At 41.0% G+C, this 17,953-nt stretch overlaps 1 protein-coding gene across 4 annotated transcripts in view; it reads right to left on the bottom strand.

The window, feature by feature from the left end:
- Positions 1 to 17,841, bottom strand: part of cnc (NFE2 like bZIP transcription factor cap-n-collar) — a 40,835-nt gene extending 22,994 nt beyond the window's left edge. The window contains exons 1-5 of one of the 4 annotated variants that reach the window (XM_017247579.3): positions 13,156 to 13,253; positions 11,754 to 12,013; positions 9,506 to 10,790; positions 1,153 to 1,434; positions 926 to 1,004 (exon numbers count right to left, since the gene is read on the bottom strand). In XM_017247579.3, coding sequence (XP_017103068.2) covers positions 926 to 1,004; positions 1,153 to 1,434; positions 9,506 to 10,519 — 1,375 coding nt within the window. In that variant the 5' untranslated portion in view covers positions 10,520 to 10,790; positions 11,754 to 12,013; positions 13,156 to 13,253. Of the gene's footprint in view, positions 1 to 925; positions 1,005 to 1,152; positions 1,435 to 1,527; positions 1,549 to 5,800; positions 5,926 to 9,505; positions 10,791 to 11,753; positions 12,014 to 13,155; positions 13,254 to 14,213; positions 14,543 to 17,518 lie in introns of those variants that run through there. The other 3 variants (XM_043212175.2, XM_017247581.3, XM_017247583.3) reach the window with 3 other exon arrangements.
- Between the last annotated feature and the right edge of the window lie 112 nt (positions 17,842 to 17,953).

Below are 17,953 nucleotides of genomic sequence, written 5' to 3'. Positions count from 1 at the left end.
TCCATAGGATAGTATGGTATATAATCGAACCTGATTAGTAGACTATATCATCTTGGAAGTATTTTTAAACGCAAGCCCCCCTTATAATGTAGATATAGTATTTATAAATATTACACATAGAAGTCTTAAACTGAATATAGTTCTTAGGATCCCCAAAAAATGTAGTCCTTTCCCCAAAATAAAAGTATTACACTTGAAATTACTAATGTTAACCCCCCATACATACATAGATATTATATTTATAAATAATTTATCCAGAAGTCTAAACCCTAAAAGTGTAGTCAAATAGACTATGTAGGATAGTATGGTACAGCACCAAAAATATACCATATCATCTCGAAAGTATAAATATTAAGCCCCAGTTTAAAAACTCCCTGAAATTATAGACCTGTTTAAAAATAAAAGTATTAGAGTATCATCCAAGTAATGAAATTTATGTATCATATAAGGAAGTACAAATGTAAGCCCCCATTACATAGATATTCTATAGAAGTAATATCTAGAAGTCTAAACCTGAAAGTAAAGTCTATAGGATAGTATTATATAGTATAGACTCTAGATTATATCATCTCCCAAGTAATAAATATAAACCCCCAGATTAAAACCCCCCAGAAAGCACAGTCCTATCTTTAAAATAAAAGTAACAGACTATCATCTCGGAAGTACTGATGTAAACCCCCATTTAATAATCCCCTTTAAAGCGTCGCACTTTTATCTTTTCAGAAAAAAACGTGTCAAAAATGAACATCTATTAAGTATCTATACCTCTGTTCCCCCACTAGATCTCCGACTTATCTCGAGTTATTTTTGAAAGTGAAATTATATTATATTATCCCCGATAAGATATGGCCAGCTTGAGATGGTCTTAAGCACATGTAACCAGTGCAAGATCATAAACATATGTCTGCAAAGTCCAATAACTCACCAGTTTCATTGTCGATGGTAAAGGGTATTCCGTTCCATTCATTGGTAATGTCCTCCAGTAGGTTCTCGGCGTCCTTGTCCTGAATGGAAGAAACATTAGCATGGTAATGGTAATGGTAATGGATTGGTGTTAGATAACCCGCCAAGAGATCAAGCTATAAGACCTCTATCTCGGGACGTGTAAATATTGTGAAATTCGGTATGTAAATGGTGGGTGGGTGGTTCTACCTTATCTTGCCGAAGCTCCTCGAGAGCTTTCAGCTTCTCAATATCGTCAACGGTGGCGCCAGTGACCTCGGTGGTCTCGGTGGCGGGATCCTTCAGGGCGTCTTCGGTGGATTCGGGTCCGAGCGAGGGGTCCGACGTCTTGGCCTCCTCCTCCAGTCGGCCCTTGGCCTGGCTGGCGGCGCTGTTGCCACTGGCATAGGAGGCATTGATGATCTGCTCCTGGTCCAAGCTGAAGCCCAAGTCCACATCCTGCTTGTAGAGCACCTCGGCGATCTCACTCTCCTGCAAGGTGGAAGGCAAAGTAAATATTGGTTTTCCTTGGACGAGTGGGTTAACATTCTTCCTAAATTGCTAGCACGAGAATCTATATCTGACCATTATATCCCTGTGGATAAACACTCGCATTTTCACTTGATCACTTTTCGACTCCCTTCTCAGGACTCTTCACTCTGGCACAGTCTATCCAAAACAGTCCTTAATTGCACTTTCAGTTGTTTTTCTCAGTTCGAGTTTATTATTATGGTATATGGTATGATATTCTAGACCCGATCTCGATTTGCCAGCGACGTCATCCGCGTTTGTTAGTTCCCCAACAGCGACTGAAGGCTCACCGAGTCGAACGAGTCATAGTCCATATGGGGCACGTCGGCCCCACAATCCCCCCCGACTTGCGGTTCTGCTTTACTTTAATGAGATAATGTCGATTTACATTTCGCCCTCTGATAAGTCGGCTGTAGATAAAACTACGTCAGCGTAAAGATATGGAGAGCAGACGACTTCAGATACTCTAGGTACTAGGTAATTGCGAATTACACCTGGACTGGTCTTAACTGGTCTGGTCTAACTAATAGCTGGCCTTAACTATATGAGATCTTGTAAAAGTATCATATATCTTTATCGGCGTTCTTTTAGGGACTTGGATTACATGTAGGGGGATTAGATAGTAGGGTTGATTAGTTTATTTTAAAAATATAGTGGTTCTTGTATAGTTCCTGAAACTATTACACAATAGTAGCCTTAGATACTTAGGTTCAAGTCCCAAAAGAGTGGCTTAGTTTTCTAAATAAATAACTTAGATACATACTTAAAACTACTTACTTTATTTGAAATAAATAATTAAATTAATATTCTACAAAATAATGAAAACAGATACAGAAATCCAAGACTCTGCAACTAGATTTCCTCTTAGGATCCAAGCCAGAAGCACTTTCCAGTTAGTAGATCCCTATCAGTTAGTAAGTTACTATCTCAGACCAAGAAGAAGACCATCTCTTAGTTATATTTTAAAAACCTAAAACCTGCTCTCTCTTAAGAGACTTTTAGTACAAGTTTATAATATTTGTGGTGATACTGCCAAGCTATGGCCTGTCTGGGCTGTAAAGTTGGATGATATAGAAGCATAGTCCCGTTTTGGGGTGTAGGGTGGGTGATCATGTTTTTTTCGCAAAAGTCTAGCCCCCTATATAGATTCTCTTTGGCAATTTCACAACAGGGCTTATCAGTGCTCCCTTAGCCCGCGGAAACCTCTGGAAAGAGTGCTCGCTCTTTGGCCGATCGATCGATAGTGCGAATCTTATCAATGGCCCACAGACAGCCACAGAGAGAGCCAGCCAGCCCATCAAGAGTCAGGAGATATAGTATTTATAATGCTTACTTAAGCATAGGATGGATGGTGAGGTGAGGTGTGAGAGGGTGTGGAGCACTCTCTTATGGCGTGTTGGCCCCCGGGTACTTGTTTACGCCGCGGCACAGTCCGGATCTCTTATCATCACCGCCACCCGACACTGTAAACAATACTTGGTGGCTATAAATTCATGTCTAAAGAGTACACTTGACCAAAAATTAAGGTTTCTTCGAAAAGAGAATCGAAGAAATGCGAAATTGTAGCAGACTGAAGATCGGCTATGAAGATTCCGACCAAGGAATTCTGCCAATTCATGCAGCTCTTGGCCAAGAGAGCCGACCAGTGACTAAGATGAGGAATTCGAGACCAAATTATAGCGTTAATGATGCATTATTAACGCTGCTGGCCGAAACCACTTTAATCCTTTTTCTTTATATTTTTTTTCTCGACTTTCGGTTATCGCCCACTCCTGCTCCTGGGTTAGTCCGATTCCAGGTAGAATATGGCTATACTTCAGGTGGACTTCGGGGATAATCACTGGATAATAGCCGGACATTAGCAAAACAATGGCCATGTCCAGTCGACAGGACTTTTTGATGTTTTAATTAAAAAGTTTTCTGTCCTTACGACCTTTTTCTTCTTTTATTTTTTTTTTTATTTTTTCTTACTTTGAGTGACATTTTCTTCAGCGAGGCTTTTCTTGAAGTTTTTCCTCTGCACACAGTGGCTGCGAAAAGTAATCAATCACTCTGCCCGCCTGTGTGTGTGAGTTAGTCGTGTATGTGTGTGTGTGTGTGCGGGACCACGCCTATCTCCTGGATTAGTCAGCAGAATATGGCGGCGGCATCATTGGTCTGCTGCTGCCGTCTCCCTTGCTCCCTGGAACCTCGGGAAAAATCGACCCTCGAGGGTTTGGGGTGGGGTGGGGGAAGGGGCAAGAGAAATTAAGGGCCACTGTGTTGAGTCCAATCAATTGCTGCCGCACCATCGCTGACAGCGACGCCGACAGAGGGCAGCAGGCAGCACCAATTCCCCAGGGAGCACAAAAGTATCTTTGTATCTGTATCTATGCGTTGCGCATGTTCGGTAGAAATGAGCAATTAAACTGAGAAGAAGAAGAAGATGAAGGGAGTCCCGAAAACCGAATCCTCCCCTGCTGGCATTCGATTATTATTTCTATTTTTTTTATTTTATTTTCCAAGGGGGGTTGGTTGTTCCTCTTGGTTCACATCATGGTCGGGTTTAGAGGCCAATGATTGGAAACTCTGTTTTTAATTAAACCAAGAGGGGAAGTGGAGGGGGAACTGGTTTTTCTTAAAACTAAAATTCAAGTAAAAGTTTTTTAAAGCCACGATATCTTCCTATTCTTACAGTGTAGACAAAGTTACAGTTCTTATCGGTTAGGGTCGAAAATACATCCTTATCTTGTACTTATAGAAAAACCGAATAATACGTGACGTTAGGAAGTCCAAAGGCAGTCTCCAATAAAATCGGAGAATTCAAACGAGCCTGAGATACTTCTCCTAGGGAAGTAACTGATCAGATCTAGGAAAGTATCTCGGAAGAGAAGATCATCTTAAAGCCTTTAGAGGCTGGAGAGTTCAATGAACTTTACAAGCAAATACTGCCATTTCGCAATTCTTTGGCCTTAAAATTTATGACCTTATTTATGGGCCAAACTCCTATCGCTGGGCCTGGGAACTCTCTCCCCGACCTTGTAGTTCTCCGCTAGTTGGGACACGTGGGACGCTCTCGAGACCGACTGACAACCTGGAGCAGTGATAAGCGGCCACCAGATAAGAAAGTGGGAATTCCGGGCACCAAACTAAGAGTCTTTATGGTTTATTGTTCTGGCCAGCTGGAACTATCAATCATGGAGTCGGTACATCACAATATTGACACTTGTAACCGTTTTGTGGCGGTAATTAGAGCCGATCTTGGTCGATCTTGGCCGATTACTTGACCACACAACCAGAGTGTGTATTTGTCTCTGAAATGGAAAACAAAATGCCGAAGTAAGGCAAGATAAATGACATTCTGATCCTGCCAGAGGGGCGGCGGCGGCAAATCATGAAAGTCAAGAAAGGGCCGACTCCTCTGCCCGCCGAGTGAAAGCAAAAGAAAGTAAGCGGGGCAACCAGAAAGAATCAAAAGGAAGCCAAGGAAAAGGCTACAGTTTAGCAAGAGTCATTAATAAAGCCTCGGCAAAAGATTTTTCTGATGACACCTGAACTGACAGCGCGGCACGAACAACCAGCCAGCCAGCCTGAGATCCCAGGCCCAGAGATCACTTCACCATCTGAAGAATACAGACACACAGACATCCGAACCTGAAAACAGGTACAGATTGGAGATCCAGGGGATGCAGGAGTGAGCCGGTATGGCGCATATATTAATCATGTGCTCGTCAAGCCCTCAGAAGAGTTCGCTTCGGATTGTGCCACCAACAAAGTATCTATGTGAGGAGGTATGGCTGTGTGCCCACTTGTATCTGACGGATTGCTCAAGCCACCTCAAGTGTCCTGTTTTGCGGTTGCAACTACCCCGGGCCCTAATAACAGTTCATTTGTGTCATCCCAACGATTTCCAAACGGGCCCTGCAATTATCAATTTCCAGCTCGAACTTTTTTCATATAGTTCATATAGCCCTATAAACCTTATAATCAATGTGACATCTGAACTTATATACACTGAGAGAAGGCACTTAGAGTCTCTAACTGTTGTTCACAGTTCTGGGTTTAATTAATTATGGAAATTAAGCAAAGACCGGGCCCACTCGGTGGGAATTAAAAGTTTAACAAAAAAAAAAACACTATTATGGCTCTTCTGCCTTTCGAAGGGTAATTAAGTTGGAAAATGCAACGTAATTACAGGCAAATTATTTTTCAATTTGCAGGCCATGCATATACACTGTTTTTTTTTTGGTTTTTTTGCCCACTACTGGCCATGTGAATAGAAAGTTTATTCCCAGTAAACACAGATTAATGGCTAAGAGAAGAAGTAGGAAGCCAGAGAGACACAGACCGCTAGGTATATATGCATATATTTGTACTCCTCGTTGAGACACATTGTTGCGATTTATGATTTTTCCGATCGAGAGTTATAGTTTGATTTCCGTTTGATATTTTTTTTAAGGGAACTAGAAACGTATTGACTGAAAATCGGCATAACACAGACTGAAACTCTCGAAAATGTCGGGGCTGATTAGCTCAGCCAGCAGTCTGAAGGGGCCCCTCATAAAAACAATATATTCGCTCGATTCTCGATTAAATTCAATTGATAAAGTTTGTTTTCACGAATTTCGAAAAGTTGAAACCTTAGCAACTACAAAGACCAAGTCTGATAAGACCTGGTGGTCAGACGTAGCCAAAATAGATTACTTTATCAGCATTTTGAGATTTAAATTTTGAAGCCAACTCTTCCTCTTGGCGGGCGAGCTGTTGCGCTTAACAGTGCTCTGTTAAGGGGTCGTGTCTCGGCTAAGTGGTGAAACATGTTAGCAACAAATGTTGCTGCAGCAAGTTGCGAGGGCTGAGAGAGTGCTGAATAAGAAGGAAAATTCACATAGTGTGGTGAGTAAAAAAAAAGCCGGTAAATCAGCTGTTTTCCCTTTTCCTATTGTTTCGCATTTTCCCACTCAGAAACACACTAACACTAACAGAGTGGAAAGTGCAGCATCAGAATGACAGTTAATAAATTAGAATTTACAAAACGGGAATAAAAAAAAAAGAGAGTATGGGGAAGAATCTGAATCTGATCTCATCACTGGAAGCGAAGTTCAACGAATCTTCCGAATAAAAAAAACCGGAGAGGCGAGAGACGAGAGACCCAGACCCCAAAATAACACCCAAAAAAAGCAACAATAACAAAACGCTGACCATGTAGAAACGTAAAAAACGAGCTTTGTAGATTTGCAATTAGCGGAGGTGCGACAGAGAGGTGAGAGGAGAGAGAGGCGACGAGGTGGACGACATTCAAGAAACTAGAGTTTTGAGCTTCGATCTGTGTTGGTGTGAGTGATGAGGTCACACACAAACGACCTCTCTCTCTCTCTCTCTCTCTCTGTTGCTCACACCTGGGATGTGACACATACACCTGTCCCTGTCCCCATGTCCATGGGTTGGGGTTCTTTCTTCGAAGAACTAGTTACCTATAACTATATATACTCTTTCATTAGCATATTCTTCTTATAGAAGGGTATAATAAAGAAGCTTTGATCTATTATTGAAGACTAAATCATGATATAGACTTTCTATCATAAAAATGGATGATAGACCATCCAAGAACCTGAAATATTGGCACCTAAACAGAACACCCCAGGTGTACAATTAATGGAAATTAATGAACTGCAATGACGGAAGTTCCAAAGTAAAGAGGCCTTTGTTCTTCAATCGCTGGCTCGAGATTATGCAATCCGAATGCCGAATTGCATTTAAATAGATCATCAAATCATCAGATATTATCATAAAAACTCATATATTATGAGTGGCAGTATGCAACTCGGCTATATCTTCTCAAGAACACACATCAGCATAATACTGAGGCAGAAAATAAAACCGTCATCGGCCGAAATGGAAAACATTCGTGACATGTTGGAACAACAACAACAACAATACTGCACAGGCCAACAACCACAAGGAATGGAAAACAAATCGAAAATAACACAAAGTTAGTCATCTCTTCTGGCCTGTCACCTCTCTTTCTCTTGCTATATATCTCTCTCGTTCTCTGCTTCTGGCCAAGTATAAATATTTATGCATATTTAAATTGCAATTGGCGAAAAAAACACACAACACACAACGCACAACAGCAGCAAAGTATTAAAAATACAAAACAAATAAAAAAAAAATCGCAGGCTGCACGGCCGAACATTTGCTGCTGACACTCAAAATTCCACTTTTTTTTGTTAAATTTTTATAAAAAAAAATATAAAAAACGAAAACTGAATATCTAATTATAAGATATTACATATAAATCTGTATCTGGAGAATCAGATATTAAGATTTGGTCGCAAAATCGCAATGCAATGCACTGGCAGGCAATGCCTCCATAAATACTTTAAGGGGTTATACTCAGTTTCGAGAACCAAAAAAGGAGGATATTTAAACCTATTACAAACAGATCTTAAACTTTTTAAGATACTTATTATTTACTTAAGTAGAATAAACTTTTTAGAGGATAATAGCATGTCGATCGGAAATATTTTCTAATTCCTATTCTGTACTCATTTTATGTCCAAAATTAAAAAAAAATTTAATGGATTTCTTTTAAAGAAGCCATAAATGCAATGGTAATAAACGAAGAATTTAAAAAAGAATCGCATTTTTAGCGAAATGGCTTAACTTTGAAAAAAAAATTCCCTTTTTTGCTACAATTTTCCATTAAATTGTTGAAAAAAACTAGTAAAAATTTTTGAAAATAAATTCCTTTGTTTATAATCTGGAATATATTTCCAAGAAGATTTTATACAAATTCTATACCGATCCGTTTATCCATTTATAGAGATATCGAGATCACTGACTTTAAAAACACTCCCTTAATGACACTCTGACATGGGCAAACAAATCAATATATAGCTCCGAAAATATGTACCAGACCGAAATTCATATTTTAATAAAATAATAAATATTTGTTGTTTTTACATTCATTCTTTGTTTTTACATCCTAACTATTGTACCCCTTAATTCCTACACTGTCTGAAAAGCAATTAATAAATTAAATCTATTAATATTAGAATAAAATAAATAAAAATTTTTTGATTTTTTTTTACATCCTAACTGCGTATAACCCCTAACCCCTTATTCCTATATAGTCGTAGCAGCAATTAATAAATTATATGTATTTATTAATAAAATTTTTTGTGGATTTTTGGAAAATCCTAATTGGGATTAACCCCTTAATTCCTATTCAGATACTGAACAGCAATAATTAAATTAAAATTAAGCAAATATATTAAACAAAAGCTTAAATGTTGAATTTTTGTGGCGCAGCCAACGCGTTTCACAACCTAATTGCTGGATGTTTACGTATAATATTTTTAATATGTGAGCTACGAGGCCGAAAAGTGGAGAAAGTTGTGGCGCAGAGACCTGGAGGTATGACAGAAACAAAGAAAATTACGTATTACCTTTAAAGAGATGAGGAACTGAAAGGCTTTTCTTGAAAGAATTACCTTTTAAGACAAATATTTGGCACAATCCTAGTCATATGCCTGGAAAAAGCATGCTTTTAGGGCAACTATGATGACCAGATGGATAACCGTGGCAACAGTCATGCTGATGTGTAAACAAAGCACCACCCCTTATCACCATTACCCAGACCTGATAAGCCACAAAAATGGCAAAAAAGTCACTCCACTCGACCAAACGGCAAACAGAAAGCTGAAATCTAAATATCGATTGGATTTTAGGGGAAATCACAATAAACTATAATTATATAGAAAGCGGTGAGCTATAGGAAGAGTCTAAAAGTGACTGGAATGGGTCAAGCCGGGGGTTCAATCCTCATTAGCAATTCAAAGAGCTTTCCAGCAACACAGTTTGATAATGAGAACATAGCTATAGGTATACATAGGTATATAGCGACTAGGCAGGTGGTGCCATTCTAGTGCTTCTCGAGGGTCTCCTAATCAGTCTGGAAGTACAGACCCCCCCTGAGTTCCATATCAAGTCCTGACCTATATCTAAGAGGGAGTTTTAGTACGGGAAACCTGGCAATATCAAGTGTTACCTCCTCCTCCTCGAATCCTCCTCCGACCTCCACTTCGTTGGCAAAGCTGGAACAGCCAAACGGCTCGTCGGTGGTGAGACCCTCGACCTCACAGGCGTTGGCCACTCCGCCGGCTAGTTCCGCATCATCGTCATCCACCTCCTCCTCGCCAAACAGCCGGCCCAGGTACAGACTGTCCTCCAGGACGTCGTCCGAGTTGTTCTCCACAATCTGGCTGCCCTGATTGCTGGGATGCGGGGTGCTGTCATTGAGGGCCGCCGTGCTAAGAGGAGTGGCGCTTCCTCCGGTGAAGCCGTGGAGCAACGCCGCCAGGCTGAGATCCAGGTGAGAGCTGTTGGGGGCCTGTTGCTGGCCATCCTTCAGAGGTAGATTGGCGTACGGGCTGGACTGCAGCGGCAGGTCGTTGTAGTCGTGGAGATCGGCCAGGTTCTGTTCCCAGATGGAGCGCTGATCCTGCAGCAGGTGAGGCGAGAGGATGATGTCCAGCTCCGGGGCGGGACGCAGTAGAGAGTGGTTCGCGTTTCCAGCTGCCAGGGACGAGGTGTCGATGTGGATTTCTCCGAGAGACGACCCGCTGGATGCCCCGCCCGTGGAGGACGAGCCAGAAGCTGTCCCAGCAGCCCCAGCGCCCTGCACATCCTGCAGAGCGGCCGTCTGGACGCTGCTGTTTCCGGTCGTGTTGTGGAGGTTCATCACGAAGGTGCTGCCGTTGAAGCTGGTTGGCAGCTTGTACTCGCCCACCCCGCTGCCCATGCCCTCCATGGAGGGGTCCATCAGATTGAGCAGATCCTCGATCCGGGGACTCAACCCTTTCCGATTGCCATAGGGGTTCTGGTCCATGTCCAGCCGGTGGACGGTGCGCAGCATCTCCAGCTCCCAGCCATCGCCATGGGAGCCGAGTTCCAGCTGCGAATCCCAGCGATGGAGCAGGTAGTCCGGGTTGTAGTGCAGCAGGCTCAGGGCCAGTGCCAGTTGCAGCATTTTCATCGCATATGACTTTTTATTTGAGATCATGGTGTTGCCGTTTGTGAGCTATTCCGATTCCGAGCAGATGTGAGTGGGTGCCACCACCTCCTCCTCCTCCTCCGTTGCTTGTGTTGTTGTTCTCCGTCTCCGTCCCGGACAACAGCTCTGCGGCTGCGCCGTCCGGGATCGCTGCCTTCAATGACGCAGTCTCCTTGCCCCGCCTTCCGCCTCCGCAACCGCCACCAAAACAATATATTCCGCCGCCTGCAGTTTCTGCAATGATCTTCGCTTTTAATTGATGGCTGTCCTCGGGCTCTTTCTGTAAGCAGAACAAGATATAGAATGGAATTAGTGACAGAATCTATATGTCTATATATATATGTATGTATGGATGGGAGGTGGAGATGTTGCAGTTTGAATGTTAAATGACTTTTGTTGTGATTTTGCGGCCTTTGTGTTCGACCTTGGGTCTTGTTTTTATAGAGATTTCAAGCTTGAGGAAATGTTTGACAAGAAAGTTGTCATTTCCGGTGGAAACATACTAGTTCTTGGTTAGCTAAAGACATCTATGGACCTGCAAGGACCTCCAGATTAATTTTTTTAAGCAAAAGACTACCGGAAGGTATATAGAAATGTTAGGTTCCGGTTTCTAATCCGACTGACTGACCTCTACGCATTTAAGCAAGTTTCTTAAAAACAGCTTCATGTCTGCGACGCATTTAGTATGCCCACTAGAGACCACCCCCACTCACCACCGGAACTCTTCGGGTTAACAGACACATCCACCCACAGACCTGGGGGCGGGGAAGGAATGACCCAGACCCAGACCCAGACGCGACTGTGACTGTGAACTTGAACTTGTTCAAGGTCTCTCCGTTTGAAAGGCGAAATGTGCGCACTGCGTTGAAGTGAAGAACCCAACTCAAGGACGGTCGGCCCCATGCCGATGCCGGTGCTGGTGCTGGCCAGGCCAAAAAACTGTCAGAGGCGCGTTTGGGGCCTGCTGAGATATAAACTTTCTTTGTTTCCACCGATCGGCTGATAATCGGCCCCAAATGGAATTAATGCATTAATGGAAATTGAATAATAAATAAACTTTATTAAATAAAAAAAAAATATAAAAAAAAACAAACATTGATTAGCTCAGAAGAGTGCGAAATTGCGAAATTTTCAATGAAATGATGGCTGCGATAGGTGTGAGCGAGAGCAAGGGTGTGTATGTATGTATGTATGTATGTAGGTGCAATGGAGAGCGAGAGGGTGCTGTGGAGAGTGCACTCACCTTTTCAGCTTTTTTTTTTGGGGCAGATGATGATGGGTGCTGGCTGACTACAACGGTAAAATGCTGCGACGCAGTAAGGTGCTCCTTCTCCTTCTTGTTGCTGTTATTGTTGGTGCTTCTTCTTCTTCTTCTTAGCTGCACACACAATGGCGTATGTTTTATTGTTTACCCTTTCACACCCCCTCGTTATTGCTGGGGGGAGAGTTTATTTGTTTGTTTATATTTCACTTTCTTTCTTCACTTTTTTTTTAAATAATTAACTGTAAAGCACGCGTTTTATTAGAAAAATTCACATTATGTCTGTGTGAGTGTGAGTGTCCTTGAACTTTCTTCCTTTTCTTTCTTTTAACAATTATTTGCCGACATTTTCATGTAATTTCATGTCTGTGAGATCTGACAGCTGCCCTTTCTACGCACTTTTTGTGTTCTTGTGCATGTGTGTGTGTATGTGTGTTAGCCGCATGGTGAAATCGTCATTTGTTTTAAAAAAAAAAACAAAAATATTTTCGCTTTCTTGTTTTTTTTTTGCACTCCGGTGTGCCTAATATTTTTTTTCGTGTTCCGCCTGCCCACCGCGCTTTATTTCTTTGTTTGCTTTTATCGCCCCATTCTCGAGTGTCTGACTCACGCACACACACACACACGTACATAGAACTGCTGTTTTTTCTTGCCAATTCTGTATCCGAATGTGCTTTGTTGGTAACAAAAAATGACTGCATTTAATTAAATGCAAAATGATTTAACTTTTATGAAAACACACACACACACGCAACAAGCGAGCACTGTAGCCACAGCCACGCTCGGAAGCTTCGAGAATATCCAGAGAACAACTTTGTAATTTAGCTACCGGCGGCAGTGGACGGCAGTGGAATCGGCAGTATTTCTGATTTCAACCTTTGTATCAACAATTATTTATCAAATCACTGGCTCTAGTTGCGCTTTTTTTTCGCTTCTTCTTCACCTCGGGCTGCAGTGTCAGCTGAGCGTGGAAATTGGGAGAGGAGCAGAGAAGCGAGAGCGAGAGGCTGCTATATAGCTGAATAACTGTTGTTGCTAGCCTGTTGGTCGCGCCACCAGCCCACCACCGCCACAATGAGTTGCACTATTTTGTGGGGCATGCCACATAACTGTCGATTTGTGCAATTGGTTCCCCCAAATAATCTAACTACACTTTTCATTCCATGTTCCGGCAAGCTCACACACACACACACACACACACACACACACACACACACACACTCAAATCCGCCGCCTGTACTTCGCACTTTTTCGCGTCCCCTTTCACTGTTACTTTTTTTTTCTGGCGAAATTACCGCCCGCGTCTGCAGTGCTTCACTATTTGTTTGTCTTTATTTTAAGTACGTGGTGCGATTGCGAAGCTTTTGCGAATTATTTTCTCCACCTGAGCAGTTGTTTAGCGCGTTGTCGATTTAAGTTTGACGACAATAACAGATTAGGGTTGTCGAAGCTTCAAAAACCAGCAACATTTTATTGAAGTGCTGTAAAAAGCTCGTTTTTAGTTTCAGTGTGGTACAATGCCATACCTGCTAATGGGTGGCAATTCTTTAAAAACTAAATCTAAATTTAAGGAAAAATTATAATACAAAAATAATTACCCAAAAATGGAAATATAAATATTAAAAGAATGCTTAAAGAATGTGATCAAAAATGTAGGGAAACCAATTTTTGCTTCTGTTAACATAAAGATCAAAAGGTTGTTGTATTGGATAAGAAAATACTGTACATTTCGGCCTTCTGGCAACTTTACACAACACTTGTGTGAATTGTGCTTTTTCAATTATTGTATTCTTTTTTTTTTAATGTAATAGATTTGAGAAACATGGACCTTTTCCCATATTTTGGCAACATACGAATCGGCAAGGTGCGAAAGCCAACTTGAGTTGGAAACATTTCACCTAACATTTCACTGTTAGCGCCCTGGACATTTAAATGTTCGAAAGCTCACCGTAGTAAAAACTCACCACGAGTCGATTCAAATAAAATAATGAAAATGTATAAACTTAAATTAAACTTACCGTTTTGTTAAATATGGCTTATAAATATGTTGTTGTTTTGTCTTGAACTTATTCTTAAAATTATACTTTAAAATCTATACCTTATTTACTAGAAGAACATTATACAAAACTAATTAAATAGAATATTTAATCTAAGTAGTTGGGGTTTGTTTTTTGTGGCATTATCTATGGAGTAATTAGTAACAAAGTAGGTTCAATAGATCATATTAATGGGTATTTTTACTTAACAATATTACTGGTCTATCGAAATCGGATTAATCAACAATATCATAGCCCATGACCCCGAAGGGATAACCCATCCCTTACCTCCCAAAAATATTAATTAAGATTGATGGAAACAATACTAAGATACGAGGGACTATCTGACGACAACTGTTGTGCTAGCAATTCGGGAAAAAACGCAATACCCTCCCCCTCTACTTACCAGGGTGGTAAAGTCGAAGCCGTTGCGCCAGTTATTTTGGCGGTTACCTGGGGTCGTCGACTGGGGTGTGGGCGGGGTCTCCAGAGAGGTCAGGTCGACGGTGACCGGGATGGCGGGCTTGGAGGCCACCGTGGGCTTAATCAGCTTGGCCAGCTTCGAAGGTGGCCCGATAGGCACACGGACCGTGACCTTCTTCTTGGGTCCAGGGATCGGATCCAATTGGGTCTGGTGGTAGGCATCCTCGATCTCCTTGGCCGGGGACAAGGATTGCATCCGAGGCAGGTCTTCCATGTCAATCATGATGGCTTATCGGTAATTCCAAAAGTCAACTGAAAGAGAAGCGCCAGACATAGAGATAATGAGGACTTTGGGTATTATTTATAGTGTGAGTCATGGAGGAAACTATTATCTTCAGAGTATAGGTTGAAATTTAAATTTTTTAATATGAAAGACTTTCGAGGAACCTTGCTAATCAAGTTTTTACTGTAAGCCTGCTATAAAGTACTGATAAGTCGACTTCGATTGGCGGAATTCTAAATCGAGATACAGCCACAAACGGTTTGTTTATTCCATGATTGGGACCGGGACCTGTTTATGGCACAGATTACACTCATTGGCATGGTCTAGCCAACAACAATGGCCCAAAGATAAGAGAGTTGGGCTAGCATTTCCTATCTATCGATTGATACGGGAATAGCAAGTATTTTCGCTATCAGTTGCCATAAAATGTTTCCCAAAGGAATTAGCCCTGTACAGTGAACACAGGCTAATAGAGCATGCAAATTACATCAGCCAATGTTTGAGAAACTGCTTTTTTTCGATTAGATTGTGGATCATAAATGAATTCAAATTCAAACGATAAGTTATGGGAACCAATCATGACTGGAGGTTCTTCTGCGGAGGTATTCCCTCTGGTATGGTTCCTATATGATGCTAGACTATCTAATCAATGAACTCATTCAACTCAAATAGTTATTTGTAATTTTAACCTTTTCGAGTTTATCTGAAAAATAACAATCCACTTGGTTTTTGCATTACACTATCTTGGCTATCTTCCCTATCTTTAGTATCTCTGTTTAATTAAGACCACCCAAAAGGGGTCGTTTAAATAGCACTCGTGGAAAATAATTTCCATACTGCCGTCTATTAATAATGGTTCATTTTAGACCTTACCCAAAAGCCTTATAATTATGAGGTTTTCTGAGAAAATAGCGCCGCAAATAGCCGGAATTAACAGTTCGGAAACGTTGAGATTTGTGGCTTTAAGGCCCCGTGACTCATCGTAATGTGCGAAGAAATAAAACAAGTACAGTGGCAAGTAAAGAAACAAGTCAAGTCAATGGAATCGACTTCAGATCGAGCTCAGATCTTAAACTTTTTTTTTGGAAAGACAGAAGAGGCTGTTGTTGGTTGAAAAAACTGGAAACTGGAAATGAAAGTTTTAGCCATTGAATTGTATTTTAGAACTGAGAGCTGTCTTTAGAAAATTCCCCATATTAAACTAGTTTTGTTATCAAGTAACTCTTATGGAATCAAAGTGATTTTCCAGCTCAAATCGAGAATAAATGACAAGTCCGCTTGTAACAAGGGAATTAAGCTTAAAAACACTACTTAATTGTTGTGTTTTGTAACAGGTTAGTTTTGTTGTCAACCGAAGGTAGAATCCAAAATTCAAGTTCAGATTCTCCTTCTTGTAAAAGATTCTTAAACTCCAATTTCTGCAAATCATCCTGTTTTGGATATTAAATATTAATAAACAGTGAAATCACAGTGCAAACTTGGCTATATCGAACGATTTTTTCCCCGAATCCGAATCCAAGTCAACATTGCAAATCTGTTCGCTTCGAGAAAATAAAAAACAAAACCAGTTTCTTAATGTTTTTTATGGCAATACTCTGGCAAGAGGAAGATGCGCTTTCTTTTGAAGTTGGTTAGGGTTTTTAAGTAAACTTAGGGAATACTTTATCAAGAAATTAAAGAAAAACTAAAATAAAGACTGTGATTTGTTAATCAAAACAAGATCAAAGCAAAGTAGTTTCCTTGTTAGACTTGATTTCCATTGACTATTATTGCATAATTTTAAAACAAACCTAGGGTATTGTTAGCTTCGTAGCTTATATAAACCTATTTTCCGGGCCTGTTTTTAATAAATACTTTCTTGTTGTTGTCGCTTAAATGCCTTGACGCAGCTTATAATTTGAATCCACGCTGGGCATAATTAAATCCAACAACAAGATGATCAGAAAGTACGAGAAAAAATGCGAAAAGTAAATACTATAGAAAACAAATATAAGCAAAGTTCAAAAACAAGCCTTGTCCGGCCCGATATCGGGTATTCTGAGGAGAACACATATTGATTTTAACAATCACCTGTCAAAGTGGCATCAACAGGTGAGTGAAATGGGGAGAGAATAAAGAAAATAAACCCGGAATAGTAAGCCATAATAAAATACACAAAATATTTCGTGACAAAGTCTTTAAAAAACCGTTTTTAATAATAGATTTGGGGGTCAATTGAGGGATTATAATAATATAGTCTCTGGATTCGATTCTCTGGAGCGTGAATTGAGTTTTCGAATATTATTTAATTGTTGGTGCGCCTTGTGGGGAGCCTCCATTATCATTATCATTATCATTACCAACCACATACACACTCTCGCACCCACACACTCTCGCGAATTAATGTAAATATTTATTTTTAACACACGACTTTGTTGTTGTTGGGGCACCAAAGAGACGATTGAAGGGTCCAAAGAGCGCCAAGTTGGGGGAAAGAGTGAGAGAGAGCATCGCTGATGACCACATGCCGGTAGCTGTATGCGAAAAATACAAAATGTTGTTTGTGCACAAAATTTCCACAGAAATGGATACGAAAAACAATTAAACTATTTGCCAAATGCGAGAGGGAGACCAAATTTTCTATTAAATTGAACTTTTTTTGATTAGGCCAAATGCCGGATACTACACAGGGAAGTATTTTCAGTTTTTTTTAGTTTTTCATATTATTTTCAATTAAGAACCACACCCTATTTTATAGGATATTTCCTTAAGTTTGTTTATTTTTTTAAGATTGTCCTTTGGTTTTTCTATATTTTTCTTTCTGTGCATTCACACGCGCACTAACACACACACACGGAACTCATTTTCGCTGGGGGGAGGCACTGGGTGGGGAGAACTCGGCGGGTTTAACGACGCAATTGTTGTGGCCCCTTTCAACTGGGCGGAATTAAATGTAATTATTTTGACTATTGTGGGTTGTTGTTGTTCTTTTATTAGTTTTTTTTTTTTATAACTCTTCACTTTACCTAGGATTGCTTGTTGTTTTTGTAGCTTTAATAGATTATAACTTTTGTTTTTAAACACTGTTTTCAAAAAAACGCGCCACTCTCGCACACTTGTTGTTGTCTGTGATTTTGCCAAAGAGAGATATTACGTATACGCCGTGGGCAACACCAAAGCATGCCACGCACTTAAGAGCAGCGAAATCAGCTGGTCTGGGTTTGTAGAAAGAGCGGTCCGGCAGGCAGGTGGGGAGCACAGAGTTTGGCGGGCGTTTCAGAGGGGGGCGCTAGGTGAGACGACGAGTAAGCGAGCGAGCGAGTAGCTGGGGCGATTGTAATTGACTGAACGGCTGTTGAAAAAACACTGAAAAGCCGACGACTGACAAAGTTGACTTCAGCTGTTTGCGTCGGCGGCCGACGAACGAGATATAGGAGGTGGCCGGCCGGGTGCGGGGAGGC

This window comes from Drosophila bipectinata, chromosome 3R (genome assembly GCF_030179905.1).
Source record: "Drosophila bipectinata strain 14024-0381.07 chromosome 3R, DbipHiC1v2, whole genome shotgun sequence".
Classification (NCBI taxonomy): Eukaryota; Metazoa; Arthropoda; class Insecta; order Diptera; family Drosophilidae; genus Drosophila; species Drosophila bipectinata.
Note: the sequence above shows the minus strand (reverse complement) of the source record. Positions and strands in the feature narration are given on the sequence as shown.